The 21,583-nt window shown below is 40.3% G+C and overlaps 1 protein-coding gene across 1 annotated transcript in view; it reads left to right on the top strand.

Moving 5' to 3' along the window:
• Positions 1 to 21,583, top strand: part of CNTNAP2 (contactin associated protein 2) — a 1,579,711-nt gene that overhangs the window by 1,350,558 nt on the left and 207,570 nt on the right. The window contains exon 18 of the mRNA XM_006139900.2: positions 12,092 to 12,328. Within this exon, the coding sequence (XP_006139962.1) occupies positions 12,092 to 12,328 (237 nt within the window). The remainder of the gene's footprint in view (positions 1 to 12,091; positions 12,329 to 21,583) is intronic.

Here is a 21,583-nt window from a genome sequence, read left to right as displayed (position 1 = left end):
ACCATTTCTGAAGGGAAAAAAAAAAAAAAGAACACAATCTTCTAGATAAGATCTGGTTTAAAAAAAGAAAACTAAATGAAATTAATAAACTCCTTATATGCAAAGCAAGAATACAAATAACATCCAGAAGCTCCTCCATGGAATGCCCACTCCTTCTCAGCTGTTCATCAGGAGGGCTGCCAGCACTCTTATTTTTTCCTTCCCCTTCCTCACTCACCAGGCTCTGCCATGCTGCCAGACTTGAGTCAATTGTTTTCTTCTCAGTACAACCACCCCCGCCGCATCCCAAGTCCTCACTAATAGTTGCCATATGCATTTTCTGCCCTTTGCCTTTTAGTGATCAAAACTAATTAACTTTTGCAATTCCAGCTCTCTGTTTTATAGAGTTTGAACATATGAAGTGAGTGATGATAGGCACAATTTTTAGTTTTTTTTATTTTTTCACATGCTCCCAACATAATCAAGTTGACAGTGAACTTTTAACCTCTTCTGAGCCCTCAACTACAGTGTCATCTGTTAACTCCTACTTCTGCAAGTGCCAAGCTACTTATTTTTAAAGCAGAGGTAACACCAGGGTAGTTCCAACAGTTGGTGGAAAAATAGAATCAAAGCATGAGTCTATTCTGGTGTAAAAAAATTAATAATCACATAATTTTTTATAATATGAGGTTCCATGAATTTTATGAAGTGCAAACACTGTGAGAGAGATTTGAACCTAAGAGAAGAGCCATTTCTATTTTCTCTGTAAAATAGCTCATGCCACAAAAACAAATGCTTCAGGGATTCCAGGGTCTTCATTCTAATTTGTATTACTGAATTCAAACCCAACTTCACCTGCTCCTGCACTACAAAACAAACTATGGACACAGATGTGTTGAAAGAAAGGACACTTTCCTGCCTTGTGCAAAGCAAGAGGAAGGAGCAGTTAATGCTGAAAAGGCCTGGTATCCCCACCTTCCCCTCTCAGGAGTTACAAGCATGCATTTTTAAGAGCAAAAGCAGGGGTAGGGGTCCCAGGCACATGGTCAGCGCAATGATGGTTCAAGAGAGTATGATTAACTTGTGGACTCTCTTGATTGGTAGAGTCTTGGGTAATCAATTTCTGTTCTGGGAGGGGACAATCATCAGGTCTCTGGTGCCATTCATTCTGGGGCCTTCATGCCTATAGTTGGCAATTTCCATCCTGCAAAACAACTCAACAATTTAAGTTGAAACATTCTTTTTCTTGGGAAGGGAAGATTGGGAAATGTTTAGGGCCCTGACACAGGGCCTTCCTTGGGCCAGACTTTGAGCCATAAAAATGTAAGTAAATCTTCTTTTCCAATCAGCATAGAAAGATGCTTTACTTTTCATGAATCAGCTGTTACCGGTTTTCAGTTGGGAAAATTTCCATTATTTAATTGTTTTTCTCAACAGAAGAGGAAACTGAGAGCTTGTCCTTTTCAAAGGTCCTTGCTTTGTTTTATTTTCTCATGGCAATTGAAATGATATGACCCAGAGAAGATGTTTTTAGTATGAAGGAACCAATCTTGCAATTGAGATGGAAAGGAAAACAATTTTTTTAGCAAATTTATAAAATAAGTTCTCATGAGTATCTTTTCTCTCACATTCCCAGTGTACCACAGGAGGGAATGTGGGGTTCTTATCCCTTCTATAATTTTTATGTCAATAATATTAATGTTTTTCATTGCAACCTCTCCCTGTGTGACAGTTGCCATTTATCATCATGAAGTTGAGTTCAGTCCTTATTGGAAGAATAGAAAAAAAAAAAAAACTGCAAGAACTTATTTTATAAATTTCTGGACAGTGTTCTTTACTTGTTTTAATTTCACTTTGTTATTTTTCCTCTTTTATCCACCATTGCCAAGTTTTTTCTCCGGAGAGGCTGGCCAGGATCCCAATGCTTAGTATTTCTGCCCCAAGCCTTGTAACAGGTTCCTGGTATTCTCCCAAATGGCAATAGAGTACCGTGACTAGGAACCATTGTAGGGGCCAAGAGAGGGTGCCAAAAAAATACAACTGGGCCCTCAGGGAAAAGATCGTGAGTTCTCATCCCAGGACCTCCCTGAGCACACTGGTGTGCTCACTTGTGTATATGATCCAGGCTGCCTGAGCCTACACGTAGTTCATGGAGGATCAATGAAGACCCTGCTGGGGTTGCCTCCCTCTCTCCCTATTTCTGTCACTCAAAAGAAATATTAAAAAATAAAATAAAAGTAAACTTTTGAAAAGGAGACAGAGGGCAGCCCCATAGCACAGCAGTTAAATGTTTTCCGTAAGGATTTGAATTCCACATGGCCAACCAGTTTGAAACCCAGTCCCAGCAGCTTTGAAGAATGCCCATCACATGTACATGTGTGCCCAAAATCCTGATGGGATGGAGAGGTGGAGGCAAAAGAATTACAGTGTGACTATTCCCCATTGGAGGGTGCATCCTCTCTCTCTCTCTCTCTCTCTCTCTCTCTCTCAAAATAAAACAGAGAAAAACCATTTCGTAAGTGAAAAAAAAAAAAAAAGAACACAATCTTCTAGATAAGATCTGGTTTAAAAAAAGAAAACTAAATGAAATTAATAAACTCCTTATATGCAAAGCAAGAATACAAATAACATCCAGAAGCTCCTCCATGGAATGCCCACTCCTTCTCAGCTGTTCATCAGGAGGGCTGCCAGCACTCTTATTTTTTCCTTCCCCTTCCTCACTCACCAGGCTCTGCCATGCTGCCAGACTTGAGTCAATTGTTTTCTTCTCAGTACAACCACCCCCGCCGCATCCCAAGTCCTCACTAATAGTTGCCATATGCATTTTCTGCCCTTTGCCTTTTAGTGATCAAAACTAATTAACTTTTGCAATTCCAGCTCTCTGTTTTATAGAGTTTGAACATATGAAGTGAGTGATGATAGGCACAATTTTTAGTTTTTTTTATTTTTTCACATGCTCCCAACATAATCAAGTTGACAGTGAACTTTTAACCTCTTCTGAGCCCTCAACTACAGTGTCATCTGTTAACTCCTACTTCTGCAAGTGCCAAGCTACTTATTTTTAAAGCAGAGGTAACACCAGGGTAGTTCCAACAGTTGGTGGAAAAATAGAATCAAAGCATGAGTCTATTCTGGTGTAAAAAAATTAATAATCACATAATTTTTTATAATATGAGGTTCCATGAATTTTATGAAGTGCAAACACTGTGAGAGAGATTTGAACCTAAGAGAAGAGCCATTTCTATTTTCTCTGTAAAATAGCTCATGCCACAAAAACAAATGCTTCAGGGATTCCAGGGTCTTCATTCTAATTTGTATTACTGAATTCAAACCCAACTTCACCTGCTCCTGCACTACAAAACAAACTATGGACACAGATGTGTTGAAAGAAAGGACACTTTCCTGCCTTGTGCAAAGCAAGAGGAAGGAGCAGTTAATGCTGAAAAGGCCTGGTATCCCCACCTTCCCCTCTCAGGAGTTACAAGCATGCATTTTTAAGAGCAAAAGCAGGGGTAGGGGTCCCAGGCACATGGTCAGCGCAATGATGGTTCAAGAGAGTATGATTAACTTGTGGACTCTCTTGATTGGTAGAGTCTTGGGTAATCAATTTCTGTTCTGGGAGGGGACAATCATCAGGTCTCTGGTGCCATTCATTCTGGGGCCTTCATGCCTATAGTTGGCAATTTCCATCCTGCAAAACAACTCAACAATTTAAGTTGAAACATTCTTTTTCTTGGGAAGGGAAGATTGGGAAATGTTTAGGGCCCTGACACAGGGCCTTCCTTGGGCCAGACTTTGAGCCATAAAAATGTAAGTAAATCTTCTTTTCCAATCAGCATAGAAAGATGCTTTACTTTTCATGAATCAGCTGTTACCGGTTTTCAGTTGGGAAAATTTCCATTATTTAATTGTTTTTCTCAACAGAAGAGGAAACTGAGAGCTTGTCCTTTTCAAAGGTCCTTGCTTTGTTTTATTTTCTCATGGCAATTGAAATGATATGACCCAGAGAAGATGTTTTTAGTATGAAGGAACCAATCTTGCAATTGAGATGGAAAGGAAAACAATTTTTTTAGCAAATTTATAAAATAAGTTCTCATGAGTATCTTTTCTCTCACATTCCCAGTGTACCACAGGAGGGAATGTGGGGTTCTTATCCCTTCTATAATTTTTATGTCAATAATATTAATGTTTTTCATTGCAACCTCTCCCTGTGTGACAGTTGCCATTTATCATCATGAAGTTGAGTTCAGTCCTTATTGGAAGAATAGAAAAAAAAAAAAAACTGCAAGAACTTATTTTATAAATTTCTGGACAGTGTTCTTTACTTGTTTTAATTTCACTTTGTTATTTTTCCTCTTTTATCCACCATTGCCAAGTTTTTTCTCTCACTGTCGCTGGCACCCACTTGTATGCATTTTATGTATGGCTTGTAGTGCTACCTTCTGTGTATTTATTCAAAATATGTTATATTCTTGAAAATTCCTAGTACTTCCTTTCATGTGCCATACTCTACATAAATGGCACTGTACTACAAGCCTCATTCTGCTTCTTACTCTTTTCGCGCAGCCTTATGGTTTTAATATCATCTCGTATAGTTCTGAGAGCGCTACAGACCAAGTGTTCCATTATGTGTATGCACCACGTGTACCACGTATGCACCATGTAGGCACCATCTCCCAGTGATTCATGAATCCCTGGGTTTCTCCCAGCTCTGCTATCACAACTTACCCTTTGATGAATATAGCTATATGTGTCCCCTGTTACCTGCATGAGGGTCTCTTGTGCAAAAGTGTGGTCCAGGAGAACTTAAGGGGCATTTTACCTAATCTCACCAAGTACTTCATGGTCTAGCAGGATCTGAGTGTAAACCTTAAACTTTATGTGTTGAGTTTTTATGAATAGTTTTGTCAACGGTTGCTTTGTATAATTCAAGGTTATTTTTTTAGTTAGGTGTTTGTAATCTTCTTGATTTATTGTTTCTTATATAAGTATGCAAAATCCATCTTGAAATACATGCCAGATGCATGTGTGTGCATGCCTCAGATACCAACAGGATGGCGAAAGGGAAGAGAAGGGATTGCAGTGTGACCACGCTCCATTAAGGGGTACTTTGTCTATCACTGTTTACCTCTGTCTCTGGTGAGCATGTGTGCCATCTGGCAATAAAATATGGTATGTTAGCTCTTGAAATACCCACTATTTTATCATGCCTCTTCTACCACTGTAGCCTCCAGAATGAACTGAGACCTCTCAGCTCCATCCCCACTGCAGAGCAATTCACATTTAGACACATATGAGTGCTTTCTGCTATCAGAAACCCACTATTCCTTTGGTCTGTATTTTGATATTTTCTTCTAGTTTAATGGTTTGGATTTACATGTTCTGCATGTCCTTTACTCTGAGGACATAAGAAAATTCATGCAGTGATAATGAACTAAAAAAAAATCATTTTATTGAATGAAGTTATGTATGAGCACTCATGAGCATTATCTGCAAAAGCAATTCTCCAAACAAGAAAAGGAAAGCTTTTTTCATCTATGCCCTGTAGGACTAGCTGACAGAGGCATCAGTGATCCATACCTGTCAATCACACAACTCTGCACTAGAGAATGTAGGCCAAATTCCTTTAACTCTATCTACCACTGAAGACTCTTGGCCATTCTGAGATTCTCGGCTTAACCAAATAACTAAGTTTTTATTTTTTATACCTGCACTGAGACCACGGGGGTTTTTTGTTTTTGTTTTTTGTTTGTTTGTTTGTTTTGTTTTGTTTTGTTTTACTGGTCCAAGTTGACAGTCAAGACTTAACAGACAATAGTAGCATATAGAATAGGAGAAACAGCAGGTGTAATATCTGAAACTCTGTGGGGTCTGGGACAGATATGGCTGCTATGCAGAAGAGCTAAGGTCTAGTGGATCACCTGGCCACAGAGAAGCTTTAGCTCTACTTCCCTCCAATCATTTACACTGTTCCAGTTACAAGGCAAGGCCTTCATGCTGGCTCACAGTTCCCCAATCCAGATACAGTCCCCCACAGCAGACACAATGAAGACAGCACCCACTCTGTAGTTTCCAGGGAAACAATGCTATTAGAAGATGGACTCCAAGGTCATTTCCTCAGGCAGCCTGGGTCAACCCAAGGTGATGACTCTAAGGTCATTTCCTTAGACAGCCTGGGTCAGCCCAAGGCAATGACTCTAAGGTCATTTCTTCAGGCATCCTGGGTCAATCCAAGGCGATGACTCCAAGGTCATTTTTTCAGGCAGCCTGGGTCAACCCAAGGTGATGATAGCTGTCATCATCATCTTCATCTACTTAGGCTGCCATAAAATAATGTCACAGCAGAAGTTTGTTTTCTCACTCTTCTGGAGGCTAGAAGTCCAAGGTCAAGGTGTGGGTAGGCTTGTTTTCTTCTAAGGCTTCTCTCCTTGTCTTTCAGACTGCCATCTTCTTACTATATCTTTACGTGGTCTTTTTTCTGTGCAGCATGTCCCTGGTGTCTCCTCCTCGTCTTGTAAGGAATACCAACTCTATAAGATTAGATCTCACCCTATGACCTCATTTACCTATAATTGGCATGGTAAAAGAGACCTCTGTGATCACAGTTCATGTGTCCCTCATTCCTGTTGGCTGCCTCCCAGATGTCAAATTGTGCCTTGTTTTGTCGTGTGGTTAGTTGTGATAACACTTGTGTCAACTGTAGGCAAGAAGTATGCCTTTGTCCATTTTCTTAGAAATGCCTTTCCTGGCACCAAGTGCTGGTGAGCTGATCAGTGGCTTTACTCTTTCCAGAATCCAGCAGCCGCTCGCATCTCAGCCCTCTTTCTCCTTCCTACCTGCTCCCCTACCTGCAGAGTAGTGCCCCCTTACTGCTTTGTCCTGGAGCTCTCTCTCCATGCATATGCTCATGGATTCTTTCTGTCACTTTCTCAATGGGGCCTAGGTTATCTCCCTACTTAAAATTGTGACGTCTCCACACCAACTCTAACTCTAGATCCCACTTAACCCTGTTTGACTATTTTAGTTTTTTGGCTTTTTTTTTCTCCCCATGTGGTTACCACCTTTTAACAGAATCGATTTACTTATTGAGTTTATTATTAAATTTCTATCTGTCCCTATAAGAATATAAGCTCTACAGTGGCAGAGACTTCTGTGTTCTTCTTCAGAACTGTGAAGCAAACGTGCAAAAAATCTCAAACGAGGTCTGGCTCATCATAAGCAGGAAATAAATACTTAGTAAATAAGTAAATTAGATCTCATGTCTGTGGGCTTTGGTGTGGTTCCTTTCTATGGCAAATGAGTGGCCAGCGTGTCTGGGCAAAGTTGCTCTAGGATCCAATTTAGCACCTTAAAAAGCTATTAACCTCTGAGTCTGAGGACAGTGTATTTTTTGTATATACATAATTCCTCTCAAACATTATTTTTCAGCCTTCTTGTTCAAGTGACTATCTGATTATTTTGTCCCAATCTTCTGTTCATTTGATGGTTGTATTATTCATCATGGGTAGTTATGGCATTTTTATAATTAATCTTTAATTGCAATAGTTGCATAGCATTTCACATGAAAAATGGTTTACAAATTAAACCCACATCTCACCTTGGATAATTAGCACAGGTCTGACTAATGTGCATAAAGCCCTTGCCTGGCAGGGTGCTCTCTCCAATGACAATGTGTTGATTTTCTAATTAACAAAGGTTAAGTAGCATTTTTGCTTGAGGACCTATAATTTAAACTTATGACATTTGTCACCAAGAAAGATTTTACAGAGCACCTAAGTTGAACTCAAATAATTATCACTAGTGCTAGTGAATTCACATCTTTTGCATGATATATAATGACCATTTTCAGGACAAAAAATTTTTCTTCACATCAGCTAAATCAGAAAAAGTACCTTCCAGCTCACTGACCTATTTAAATAAATGAGTGGCCACCTAAGAAAAGAGCTTAATTTAGTTTTGCTTTACATAGAGAGAAATGGCATTGCATTCACCTGCTTTATAAATTAAAAAGAGGGGGTACAAAACTTTATTTAATGCAACAAATGCAAATTAGACCATGGTCTTGTGTTATTGCCCATTAAGAAAAGGAGCAAGAGAGAAAAAATGTCAGACAACAGTACTGAAAAGGAAAAGGAGGAGAAAGTAAGAGTAGTTACTGAAATATAGAGAGGGAGACTGTAAAGCACACAGAGAGAAAGGTTATAAATCACAGACCATAGCAATTCAGAGCTGTAGGAAACCAGAGACATTGTCTAACTCCACCTCCTTTTTTATGGATGGGAAAACTAATGCTCAGAGAAATTAAGTGATTTGATGAAAGCCACACATATATACATAATTTCTCTCAATTATTATTTTTCAGCCTTCTTGTTCAAGTGAATATCTGATTATTTTGTCCCAATCTTCTGTTCATTTGATGGTTGTATTATTCATCATGGGTAGTTACAGCATTTTTATAATTAATCTTTAATTGCAATAGTTGCATAGCATTTCACATGAAAAATGATTTACAGATTAAACCCACATCTCACCTTGGATAATTAGCACAGGTCTGACTAATGTGCATAAAGCCCGTCAACAGTCCTGCTAGAAAGAGATACACAAACACCAATGCAGAAAGAGAGATTGAAAGATACAGAACACGAAAAAGACCAAGACCCAAGATAGGCACAGTCCGAAAACTCTGCCCTAAAATCTCTTATGGAATAAGCCCTGTATATATAAATAATTAAGTATGCATATGTATCTAAATTTACCTTAGCGATACAAAAATATTATCTAATTTCAATTTATTTGCTCTGCCAAATGACCCTTTTAAAATCTCCATTCTTCTTTATACTAACACTGAGTCTTCTAAAAAAATCTCTTCTTCAAACTTTCAGTCCTTGCAGAGGATTCATTATATACAAATTCTTTCCAAATTAAAATACATTCCGGTTAGATAAAAAGTTAAAAGAAGTAAAATTGTTGAAAGAAGTAAAATTACAAAAGTGCTAGAAGAAAAAAGTTCAATGAATAATAATTATTGTCTCTCCCATTCCCCCCCCCCAAAAGGGAATGACATAAATAAATAATTTTTTAAAGAAGATTAGGAAAGACAATTAAAAAGTATTCAATTCACAGTTTTTGAAGCAATGAACTCTTTCTCCCACTAGTCAATTGGACTGATATAAATTAAAGCAGATGCTGTCCAGTGTTAGAATTAATGTGGAGAAGGTGGTAATCTCAGACCCTACTGCTAAAATATAAATTGAGAAATTATTCTTAGAATAAAATATATTTCAAATGCCTTTAAGATGTATATACCTTTTTACCTAGCAGTCACATTAAATGTATACTTAATTAAGTCTGAGGAATCCATTTTAAGGGATAACTGAACAAGTACATAAAGATTGTTATAAGGAATAAATGATTATAATATAATTTAAAATAGAAATTTGAAAAAAGATTAAAAACACAGTCATAGCACAGCAAAATAAGTGATGGTGCATTCATAGAACAAGATGCTATGCAGATACTAAGCACGATTTTCAGGACCAGGAGGTGGTACAGTGGCAGCAAAACTAGACCACATGGGAAGGTTTGGGATTTGTGTCCTGAGACCTCTCTGAGCATACAGGGTACACTCATGCATACCCATGATCACGGTTGACTGAGACTGGGGCAGATCACAGTGCAAAGGCCATTAGGAGTGCTGGTCTCACACTTTCTCTCCCTCTCTCTCTCTCTCTCTCTCTCTCTCTCTCTCTTTCTCTCTCTTTTCCTCTCTCTCTGTCAGAAGAAATAAAAAAGCAAGCAAAAAACACAGAGAGACAAAACATTGTTCATTGTGAATGTATTGCTTGGAAAGTGTTTTATGCTATATTAAGTGAAAAAAGCAAGTTTGAAAACAATGGGGTATATTTCATTTCTTCTTTTATATTTTTTACACATGCATATGTTCATAGATAAAAGCAGAAAAGGCATGTCCCTGAAAGTGAAAGCAGTTATATCTAAGTAACATAGTCTCTTCTTATTTTCCCTATGCTTTATGGTTTCCGCAGTGAAAAATTATTACATTTGTGATCAGGCAAAAGGAGAGGGGGATATCTAAAAATAATGATTTCAAGTTTTCAGCAGATTTTGATATGAGATAATTGTCTTAATTGACCAGTGATGAAAACTTAAAAAGCCAAGCATTTATTTAATAAAAGACCTTTTGGAAATCCCCTCTTGCGAGAACAAAAGCCATAGTGGCTAAAATGATAGACACCAAATTGAAATTCTAACACGCAAAGAGTGACTAATGGGTTGAAATTCTTCCAAGTCAGGCAAAGGCCCTGTTTCTCTTTAGCACAGAGATGTGAAGCTCAACTGACAAGCAAATAGCAAAATGGGAAATCCTTCAAAGTGGTTGTGTTTAATAACTTCTTTTGCTGTCTACTATCTCATAGCTTTGATCAGAAAGGGCACTGAGCTCTCTTCAACTAATCCTCTATTCAAATATCTTATTAAATAAAATACTCCCTGGAGAATCATCACTCAAACCAATGCGAGCCCAATGAAAGGACTGTAAGGCTTGGGTTTATATAGACAATAGAGCAATTCATTTGCCATCTCACTGATGAGGGTTTACAGGCATAAGCAGATGCTAATCCATCCTGCAACTGCAGCCTTTGATCCACCAGTCCTGTCTGCTGAGTCTCTTGGGTTGCACATGGTTTCCCAGGATAACCTAAGTAATCAGGCTCTATCCCCAGCCTACCAATATTACCTAAACACTGCTGACCCTATGGACTCCATTACTGCCATTACACCATTTTTAAAGATATTTTCTCCTATATTTCAGAAATACATACAACCATGGGGGCCTGGGCCAAAAGTTCTTTCTCTGTATTTGTCAACAAAGAACAGTGTTCAAACCCAGAAGCTCAGGAACAAGTGAGATCTAACACAATTTTGCCACTGGGGAACCATGAGTCCTTGAGTAAACTTCTTCATTTCTCTAAGCCTCAGTTTCCTCATCTGTACAATGGGGATAATGAAAACATACCACTTTGACAGGTTGTCATGAGGAACAGGTGAATAACATACATATAAGGTGCTTAATAAAATACCTAGTGCATAGCCCTCAGTAAAAGAGTAACTTGGTTTTATTTGTATTAACAGTATTTTTTCTAAAGCCTTATCAGATATTTCTTTCAATAATTTTTACCTACTATTCATTTTAGATTAGTTTCCAGAAAAGTTGTTACTCTAAGATACAGACATGTCTGTAAATTCGAGTTCCTTCTTTTATAGCAGCTGCTTTAAAAAAAATCATAACTAAGGATATTATAGACACAATTAAATCCTTTTGTGATATAATGCTTCAGTGACTTTTTCTATGAAATTTGTTAGGAATCGTTTAATATTTTCATGCTCATGAACCGCAGTCTAACTCTATAACTTATTCTGAAAATCACAGAGAACATGCTCTTTGTGCTGTATATCTTACAAGGACATTTATACAAAAGCAATGAAATCTAACCTGACCTAGTAATAAATATGGTGTAGCTGACTTCTGTGTAAAATTATCTATTCTAGTTTCTAACCACCCCAGACAAGAAGCCCTGGGTACCCTTAACATGAACTTCAAAGGAAGCATTTCCTAAGACAAGAACCAAGACGTACAATCACATTTCAAATGGATTTATGCCTTCCGACTAATTGACTTGTTAACTATGCTAATATATGCATGCCATTCTGCCTTTTTATATTTCTCTCAATAGATAATGCTATAGAACTGAACGTCGTGAAATTAAAGAGCAAAGAACCTAGAGATTTCTATAAACCTCTTTCCTATAGGATTAGATTTCCAAAACAGCTTACATAATTTTTGTGTATCTCCTAACATTTTATTTCTGTAGCAAGTGTATTGCTTTTCAGAAGACAGCCTCTTTTAATTAGGCATTATAGCCTAAGGGAGAAAGCATCAACCTTTTCTCCTTAGACAGGAGTAACTTGAATGGAAGGATGGTAGATGCACTTAGCAGTCTTGTTTCCTTCCACAGTTGTTCAAAACAGGATGAATAGAAACAGAAGAAATAGCAGGGATATCCCATCTGAACTTCCTGCCCTCTGTCTTCCCCAGGTGGTGCTGGAGGCCAGCAGGGCTTCCTGGGCTGCATCCGCTCCTTGAGGATGAATGGGGTGACTCTTGATCTGGAGGAAAGAGCAAAGGTCACATCTGGGTTCAAATCCGGCTGCTCAGGCCACTGCACCAGCTATGGGACGAACTGTGAGAATGGAGGCAAATGCATAGAGAAATACCACGGTTATTCCTGCGATTGTTCTAACACAGCATATGATGGAACATTTTGCAACAAAGGTAAGGCAGAACCGATTTCCAGAGTCATTTTTACGCATCTCCTTAAGCCCCAGTTCATCTACTTAATGATTTTTTTTTCTGTCACAAACAAGTGTATTTCCTTCTGAGAGTAAGATGATCAGAAGTCCTCTCCCACTTTAGGTAGCAAGTTTCCTAAACCATTCCTAATCTTTGTTATTTACTAAATGAGAGAAGCTTTGAGCTTGGCACACAATCTCCTGATTCTAGGAAACCTTTCAGTGACTGAAACCTTACAAAACAAATAGCCTCATCACATCTTAATGGTCAGTTACAAATTAGAGGCCTCTGAAAGGGGACTCAGCCCCGACCCTCCCAGAGCAGGCTTTTTGGTAGACAGATGGACAGACGATTGAATGATTGATTGGTAGACAGATTTCTGCAGTGAGTCAGCCAGTGCAGTCCCCCACTTTACGCGGGGGTTGATGGTCCCCACCTATCTCTAGTTGCTTCGAGACTGGACTCAAGCTATATTCACAAGAAAGCTCCTTTGGTCAGTCAATGTCACTGTCATCATTGCCATTTACTTAAGGTGCCTGTGTGAGTGGCCCTCAGCCTAGGCCAAACTTCAGGGATCCATTAATACCACATCTAATTGACCAACTGTTATGACCACGTTATTTCAGTCTTACGTGATTCCTTTAATCCCCAACAAATCCTGCAAAGCCAATGAGGAGAATACAAGAGCCCAACGCATATGCACAGTATTATCTGGGATAAACCCTGTGATCCGGCATGCCCAGAAGAAATCCATTCAACTGGTCTGTGGCTTCACTTCCCCCATGTACAGAAGGGGGATGAGGAGAAGTAGAGCTGGCACGGCTCCTAAGCTACAACTGAAGTGCATGTAAGTCACTTCACTCTCTAAGCAAATGTATAGCGTTGGTGTAAAGTTTTCTGCAAATGGTCGGTACATCCCTTAATAAGAAGCTTTACATAAGTAGCCTAGTCATACTCTCATGAATACATGAAGGGTTGTTTACACTGGCATTATTCACACACAATGCCACACACTGAAGGAAGAATTGTTCTATAACATTCTGTGTACATCCAGGCCACTGTCTGGCGGTGCTGTAATATGAGCATACAAATTAGGTCAGACAGGGTTTGAGGAATGAGCATGAGACAACAACAAAGGTGGACAGAAACGACACTGTGGAATAATACCCTGGCACGTTAACAGTGCTATTACAGTGCATTTTTCTGCTCAGGACAACATGGTTCCATGGTTTTCCTGTGGCACACAATGGAACGGGCTTGCAGAACACATTAATTTTGCACTTGTAGAAATGACAGTCTTGCAATTACCATTCATTGTGCTTGATGCTAATTTAATGCAGTCATTCTCTTGCCAAAGTAATGTCTGAATGCAATCAAGTAAGCACTAATGCCTCAGAAATTCCAGTACGTAAGTGCCAATTTAAAGAAAATCACAATCCCCTTAATTTTGGAGAGTTAGGTTAAACACAGTGGCTCACACAAAACCTCTGGGGGTTAATAAGCGACATTCAGGAAAAGCAAGCCGGGGGCCTATATACCTTTGCATTTAGGCAGCATCAGAGATAAAAGTAAATGAGTCCTATGTGTTTCCTTTGACAGCATTTCAAAGGGTTTACACAAAGATACCTCAATATTCTCTTAATATCATTTTAGTAGTATGAGTTTGTTTGATTCAATGCCTGATTTACAACCCCCCAAAAAAGATTAAAAACTGTAACATGTTTTGGAGAAACATTTTTGAGCAACTTTTCTGGGTTAAGACAAGTTTCTTCTGCATCTGGGGAGGAGAGTCAAGCTGGATTAAAGGAATCTAGCTCCTTCAGGTTCATCTGCTCCTTCAGGTTCTGGATAACCTTGCTGCTGAGCTCCCAGCCCGTGCCTCCTCCCTCTGGGCCTCCTGCCCAGGCTGCTGGGGGCCGTGCCAGCAGTTCCTATAGCCCTGCCCTTCACAGTGGTGCTGCAGATCAATAGCTCAGCCCCTAGAAAACCAGCCATATCATTGGCCCAAGAATTATTTAAAGAAAACCCATTTCTGCCTTTCCTTCCATAGTCTAGGTCTGTGCTTATGCATGTGAAAAAATGTTCACAATCTCTTGCAAAGTGAACGAAGCAGGTCCCAACCACACACAACCTGACTACATGTTTGTGCAAAATCGAAAAGACACACACAGAGGTGCTCACACACACACACACAAAGAAAACAAACCAAGAATACACACCAAAATAGTGATGGTAATTTTTTTGCAGGGAGCTGAGAAGAGCTGTATTTTTATAATTGCTTTCTTTCTTGCCTGTATTATTTCTAATATTTTCATGTGATGTATTACTTTTAATTTCATTTTTTTTTTTTGGAGGGGAAGGTTCTTCTTGAGAAAAACAATACTAGGAGGCAGAGTTCTTATCCTGGTGTTGAGGGTTAACTGTCCCTGGTCAGAAAGTATCTAGCTATTGGCTAGAAATGATTGGACCATCTAGTCAAACTAGCTGGAATGAAGTAGCGTGTCAGGGGGAAATCACATATAATTAGATTACCTTCGAAAAGCCATCTCTCCATACATTTAACTAAGCACATTGTCCCACACTCACCGGAGGTGATCACCCTTCAGATGGGCTCTGGAGGAAGGACTGCCATGTTGAGGGCAGGATGTATGAAAAGAAAAACCTCGACATTTGTGTCATACTCAGCCACGTGAGAGGCTCTCAGGAGGACAGGCTTGTGACCTAACGTAGCCCAAGGGGACAGATGAGCTGCGTCTCTGCCCTGCTCAGTCTCAGCCCATCCAGGGGAATGGAGGGACAATGGCCCTCCGTGTACACTGTCTCTGTCTCTCTTCTCCTCCTCCTTTCCTCTGTCTGCCTCCTGTTCCATGAGCACACCACGGCGTGGGGAGATCGTTGTTATCACTGCGTCCATTTTACAGGAAGTAAGACCCAAAAGGACGTAAGAACTTGCCCCAGTGTTCACATCCTAGCGAGTGGCAAGACTTTTACATCAACAAACATCACGGCCCCTAGTCTTACAGATTTTTAATTACCGTGACTGAGTAAAACAGGAGGATGTTATCAGATACAGAACTCACCATAAGAAAAAATGGGATGCACGTCTGAACAAGAACTCTTTTCTGCCATGTTTAGGTGTGCAGTGTATTCATTCCTTGACTCATTCTGTCAACAAACGTTCTCTGACCAAATGTGTCTGGCAGCCTTGGGTGTGTGGTTGAGTCTGACTACACTGAAAAGTTCAGAAGTTCACATTTCAGTGGTTTATAGATACGGCATCAGGAAAGCCCTGAGTAAATGATAGCAATGCATGTGAATTAGACGTCATCTAGGCTGCTGAGAACAGGTTTTCATTATGATCTCTTCTCTGAGCCAAGTCCAGTGAGAGCTTATCATCAAGAAGCACAAAAATATCCCCTAATTCACTTGTCAGCAGCTTATTTTTTTTCCTGTCCAATAGACATCTTCATGTTCATCTGCCAAACAAGGTCTATAGTTGAAAAAATATCTCTTTAAATACTCTGAAACTATTTTATGAGTTTAGGGAGTTCTGTTTTCTTCTCAAGCATTCATTGTTTATTGCTTAAAGTCCAAAATTTAGAGAACGGACCCCCCCAGGACTGCTGAGTGACTAAGAGTGGAGGATGGATGGTTCCAGCACCACGGTGCTGTGGCATTACCATCACTGATAGTCACAAATACACGCCACCCTTGCTCCAATCTGGCCAAGTCTCCTACTCTCCCTATGAATATCATGACATCGAATTACGTTTTATGATCTCTGTTATTAATGTGGGAGAAGAAATCACCTAGGGCCAATTCAAGTTCCTACGTAGACCATGGGTCTGAAGTGAAATGTGGGTTTGAATCCAACTTCCACACTCACATCACAGAGCCTCATCTTCAGGAATGAGGTACCTACTTCTCATCGCCAGTGCGAAGATCACAGGGAATAATGCGAGCACATTTCCAGAGACGTTGGAGCACAGGGATCCAACTAGGAATGTTCCTTTTCATTCTCAGCACCTCTTCCCTTTTGCTTTTTTGCTTTTAGTTTAAATCATGTTGTGCTTTATTCCTTCCCTAAAAGTTTTAAATGTCAGATGCCCCAATTGACACTGTGTCAATGACCCCTAAGTCCTGAGTTGTCACTTTGGTACCTGCGCAAATGACTTACCATTTATGTAATCTAGTGGTCAATTTTACTTCCTGAGAGTCTCCCCAGGGAGGTAAGTGGAGTATTCCTTAAAGGGCGCCAAATTCTTTTTTTTTTTTTTTTTTTTTTTTCTGGAGAGGTTTTTTTGTTTGTTTGTTGTTTGGTTTTTGGGGGGTTTTTTGCTACAGGGCGCGTGTGCTTGCCAGACAGAAAGCAAGAAATCACTCCCCAGGGGAGATGGCCATGCTGCAATCCCTTCTCCTCCATTCTCCTCTCAGAATCTTGGGCACGCATGCACATGCACCCAGCGTGAGTTTTAAGCCACCAGGTCCAGGACGCAAACCGCAGCCGACTACGTGGGAGTCCAGCGACATAGCCATTACGCCAACTGCTGGTCCCAAGGGTGCCGAATTCTAACTCATATGTGAATCATTTTCTTAGCAGTCCTCACGGGCACCTAAATTTTCCTTCAAATCTCCTATTTATTCCACCCCATCTCTGTGATCAGCAACACAACCAATGCTATTCTAAACCAATGTTATTTCATAAATAGAGAAGTTTGCATTTTTTTAGTTAAAGAAAGAAGTTAATACTACATAGAATAATGAAGAAGTATAACTGAATCTTCTTTTTCTTCTTTTTTTTAATTTGCTAAAGGATGCACGGACTTACCAGAGAAAGACGGGTGGCAGGAGAGAGGTGACAAAGCATTCTGCTCCTTCAGCCTGTCACAGTCCCTTCTCCTCCTTTCAGGATTTTTGGACATGCACACCCTCATGCCCAGTGTGTTTTTCAAGCCATTGAGTCTGGGACTCAAACAAAGCAGTTGGCCGTGTAGGATCCAGCTGCCTTAACCTCCACATCACTGGCTGGGCCCAGAACTGAAATTTCATAATTGAAAACTAAAGTGGACAATCATATAACTATTCTGACATTCAGTTTCTTTAGGAATTGCATTAATTATATGAAGTACATTATTTATAGGATTCTATGGATGAAATGAGCTGATTTACATGAAAGTGCTTTGAATAGCATTAATTCTATAAAATGCAAATTATGACTAAGGTTACGTACGAGTCACAAAGTCACAGGTCCTGGAGTTGAGGGTCTCTTTCATGAGAGTCCTCCAAAGTATAACACGTTATTCACAAATCACCTTGAAATCCCACTCAGAAGGTTTCTTTCTGTCCACACCGGTAACGTCACCGTAACTGACAGCAAAAAGCTATACCCTTCCTCCCGTTCACATCAATACTTTCCCTGTATAGCAGTCTCCCGATAGCAGTGAGATGCATGGTCTGGAAAACCAAAGATCACAAAGCCCAACAAGACATTAGACCCCAAAGTGATGCTATTCCATGGCGTGCAGCGAGTGCCGTATTTATAGTCGGTCTCACCCTCGAATGCCTGGTCCTGAGTAGATTCCCGTCTCTGTCATGGAGGTGTCAGGGATGATTTGGCCTAGAACATCATTAAGGCAGCAAATTTCCGGTGAAATAAGAATGGATTTGGAATCATCCTCTTGAGGTTATTATTGAAGTCTTTAGCAAAATATATTGCTTCCTTGAATATCTTCTAAAGTGTCAGGAAATAAAAAGTGACTGTTACATTCTAGAAACCTCTCCTAAAATTTTCCCAAAAGATCAACACTGTCTCTGCATTCTCTGCCCCATTAAGGATGACAACTACAGTTCAGATGAATAAGCCCAGATTTTTCTCTCGTGTCTAAGCCAAATGTAACCCAAATATTTGCACAAGTTTATTGCTAGTCACTTCTAAGTTTTCAAAATCAGAGATTAATAAGGCTATAAGTAAAATGCTTTCTAAAGCTTTACTATTAAAGTAATCTAATTTAAATCCCTTTTAAATAGGTCTATTTTGGCCTGTTGACTTTTATATTTCCTTAATGAATGCCTCCTATAATAGAATCTTGTAAATTCAGTTTAAAATATAAATTAACTCATGTAAATCAAATTAAAACAGTAGACCAAGTTATAAATTTCACACAAGCTTATAGTCCCCCTCCTCTGTTAACTCAAATGTTATCTTTTGTGGCTTTGTGTAATTTCCTCCTAAGTCATAAGCCTCATGTGGTTATTACAACACTTCATAGCTCTTTAAAAATTTCAAGGAATGGGCCAGCCAATGACCTGGTGGTTAGGGTGGCTGGATCCTACATGGCCAACTGAGTGATATGAGTCCCAGACCTGGCAGCTTGAAACACATGTGGGTACATGTTCATGCCTGCCTAAAATTCTTTTTTTTTTTTTTTGGAGAGGTTTTTTGCTATAGGGCACATGCACTCGCCAGACAGACAGAGAGAGACAGAGAGATAGAAAGCAAGAAATCACCCCCCAGAGGGGATGGCCATGCCGCAATCCCTTCTCCTCCATTCTCCTCTCGGGATCTTGGGCACACGCGCACACGCACCCAGCGTGAGTTTAAGCCACTGGGTCCAGGACTCGAACTGCGGTCAACTATGTGGGAGTTCAGCAACATAGCCATTACACTAACTGCTGGTCCCATGCCTGCCTAAAATTCTGAGGGGAGGATGGAAGATAGGAATTGCAGCATGGCCATGCCTTTAGGGAGTTCTCTCTCTCTGCCTCTCCCTCTGTCTCTCTCTCTGTATCTCTCTCTCTCTGTCTCTGTCTCTCTCCATCAAGCACACTTGCCCTATATAAAAAGTGTATATGTGTATATATATATATATATATATGGTGTGTGTGTGTAGGACTATTTCAAAAAGCTTTATTTCTATTGCTATTCAGACTTTTAGCTTTTGCCCTAATATTCAGATGTCATGTTATTTCAACACTTCATCAGTTACTTTAAATTGTTAAGGGTTCTTGAAGCTCTTTTTGTTACAAAATTAAAGTGTCTCTTGGTTGAAAAGGATGTTACATTGTTTTTCAGATTCCGCTGGCATTTTATTGAGCACCTCCTTTTGCCAGGCACTGAGCTAAGTACCTTCACATATCTTAGCTCTTTAACTTCACAGCAATTTCAGGATGTAGACTGTATCACCTCTACTTTGAAAATGAAGAAACAGGGACTTCTTGAGGTGACGTTTATTATCTGAAATCCTTCGCTGGTTGTCCCGTGTGCAATGGCGAATGGCGAGTGTCATGGATGCCAGATGACACATCTCACCCCCTGGTTCTTTATCTTCTGTCCCATCACCCTGAGGACCTAAGGCCCGGAAGTTCTGAATAAGTTCCGGGTTTTTTTTTTTTGCCTTCCTTCCCAAGGATCTCCCTATATGTCTGAGCAAGGAAACACACAAACACATGCACATACATGCACATATGCACATGCATGTATGCATATACATACACACCCATAAACATGTGTGCATGCATACATGTGCATCAGAAAACAAAGCCAAGTGTGACCCGGCCTGTTAGTCTCCGACTGTAAGGCTCAGATAACAAGAGGTTGCTTTGTATTTTTAGGGCACCCTCCACACCCCCTATCCCCGATTTCATGTTAATAATGGAGAAGATTTCTCTCAAAATACATGAGGAGAGAAATGAAACAAGGGACATGGAGAGTCTGACCAAGTAAATTCTTCTGACATGAGGGACCGCTTTAGATGGTTTTATAACAAAGGTGATTTGCAGGGTAAATGTAGGTCATGCCCTGCGAGTTTTCCTATTGATGAAATTCATGCTTTGAATTACTGATGGCCACTGAAGGATGGCGATATCTCTGTTCTCGTCTGGAGACAGCCCCTATGTGTAATGAGCTTCTGGCGACTGAAATTCTAAAATCCAAACAAAACAAGCAAACCGTCGAAATAAACCTCTGCATCCAGTTTTCTAAGGAGGTGGGGGGGTGGACGCAGTGGGCCAGCCACAGCTGTCGCTCCTGCCGCACGATGGTTGCAAGGAGGAATGGAGCCCGCAACGCCGCGCATTGGGCCTCCGCGCAGCTCCAGCGCTTTCATTACCACTCCACAGCCGTGCTCTGATCACAGCGCGAGCTTCCCTTCCTCTGGCCAGAGGATAATGTACAAATTATGACACAAATAAAATATTTATCCTCTAGACAAGAGCGAAAGAATTCACAAGCCAGGACGTAACCCGCAAGCACGCTAGAGCAGTTGCCCCTTTTTATGAAAACTAACCACAAGAATAAAGAAGACGCCCTGCCCAGCTCCATTCCTACCCATCACCACCCTCCACCCCCACACACCCCACCCAAGTCGTTCACTACCATTACAGTGGGAGCAATTGCTCATTTCTAAAATGGACTTATTTGTCTCTTCCACGCATGAGAAAGAGTGACTGAGAGATAGGCTCGAGTGAATTCCAATAGGGTCTTGATGCTGCAATCCACCCCCAGCCTCGGCCATTCCAGATCACAGGCAAGTGTGCCCTGTGTATTCAGGGACGTCTCAGGGTGCAAACCCAGAACTTCCCATGTGGACCTATCTCACAGAGCATCACGTAGTACCGCTCTGTCCCGCCCCATCAATATATTTTTCATTAAAATTCTAGAGAATCTGCAAGTTCAGATATAAGGAATTATGGAAGAGTGGGAATGTGCTTGGAGCCCAGTCCCTTCCCACCTCGAATGATTTCCCTCCAGCTGCCTGACTTGTTCCCTTTTCCTGCAGCCTCTTACTCTATTAATGAGAGCATCATTTGAGCAGCAGGAGGTGCAGGAAGGTGGTGACCTTTTCCTCTGTGACACCTAACTGTGGATTGAGTCAAGGGAACTGAGCCTCCATACAGAACAGCTATTTGAACCAAGGGCCTCATGCTTGGTGGAAGCTGCTAGGTATAATTTAGGAAATGAGGAGGATGTCAGTCAAGCTCTGACGAGGTGGTTAAGGTGACTTATGCAAGAACAGAAAGCTGCAGTTCTTTAGTAAGAGGCTGGAAAGGGCACCCTTGCGAGAGAGGCCAGCCACATACTGGTGAAAGGGCAGAGAAACAAGTTCTTCTGCAGTGTCTCTTGCTACTAAGATCCAGAATCTAGACTAATAGTACTAGTTCTGTGATTTGGTTATTACCAAAGATTTCATCTTTAGTTATTGATCCATCCATCTTTAGTTATTGATATCTTGTTTTGTA

This window comes from Tupaia chinensis, unplaced genomic scaffold (genome assembly GCF_000334495.1).
Source record: "Tupaia chinensis unplaced genomic scaffold, TupChi_1.0 Scaffold000010_1, whole genome shotgun sequence".
NCBI lineage: Eukaryota > Metazoa > Chordata > Mammalia > Scandentia > Tupaiidae > Tupaia > Tupaia belangeri.
Note: the sequence above shows the minus strand (reverse complement) of the source record. Positions and strands in the feature narration are given on the sequence as shown.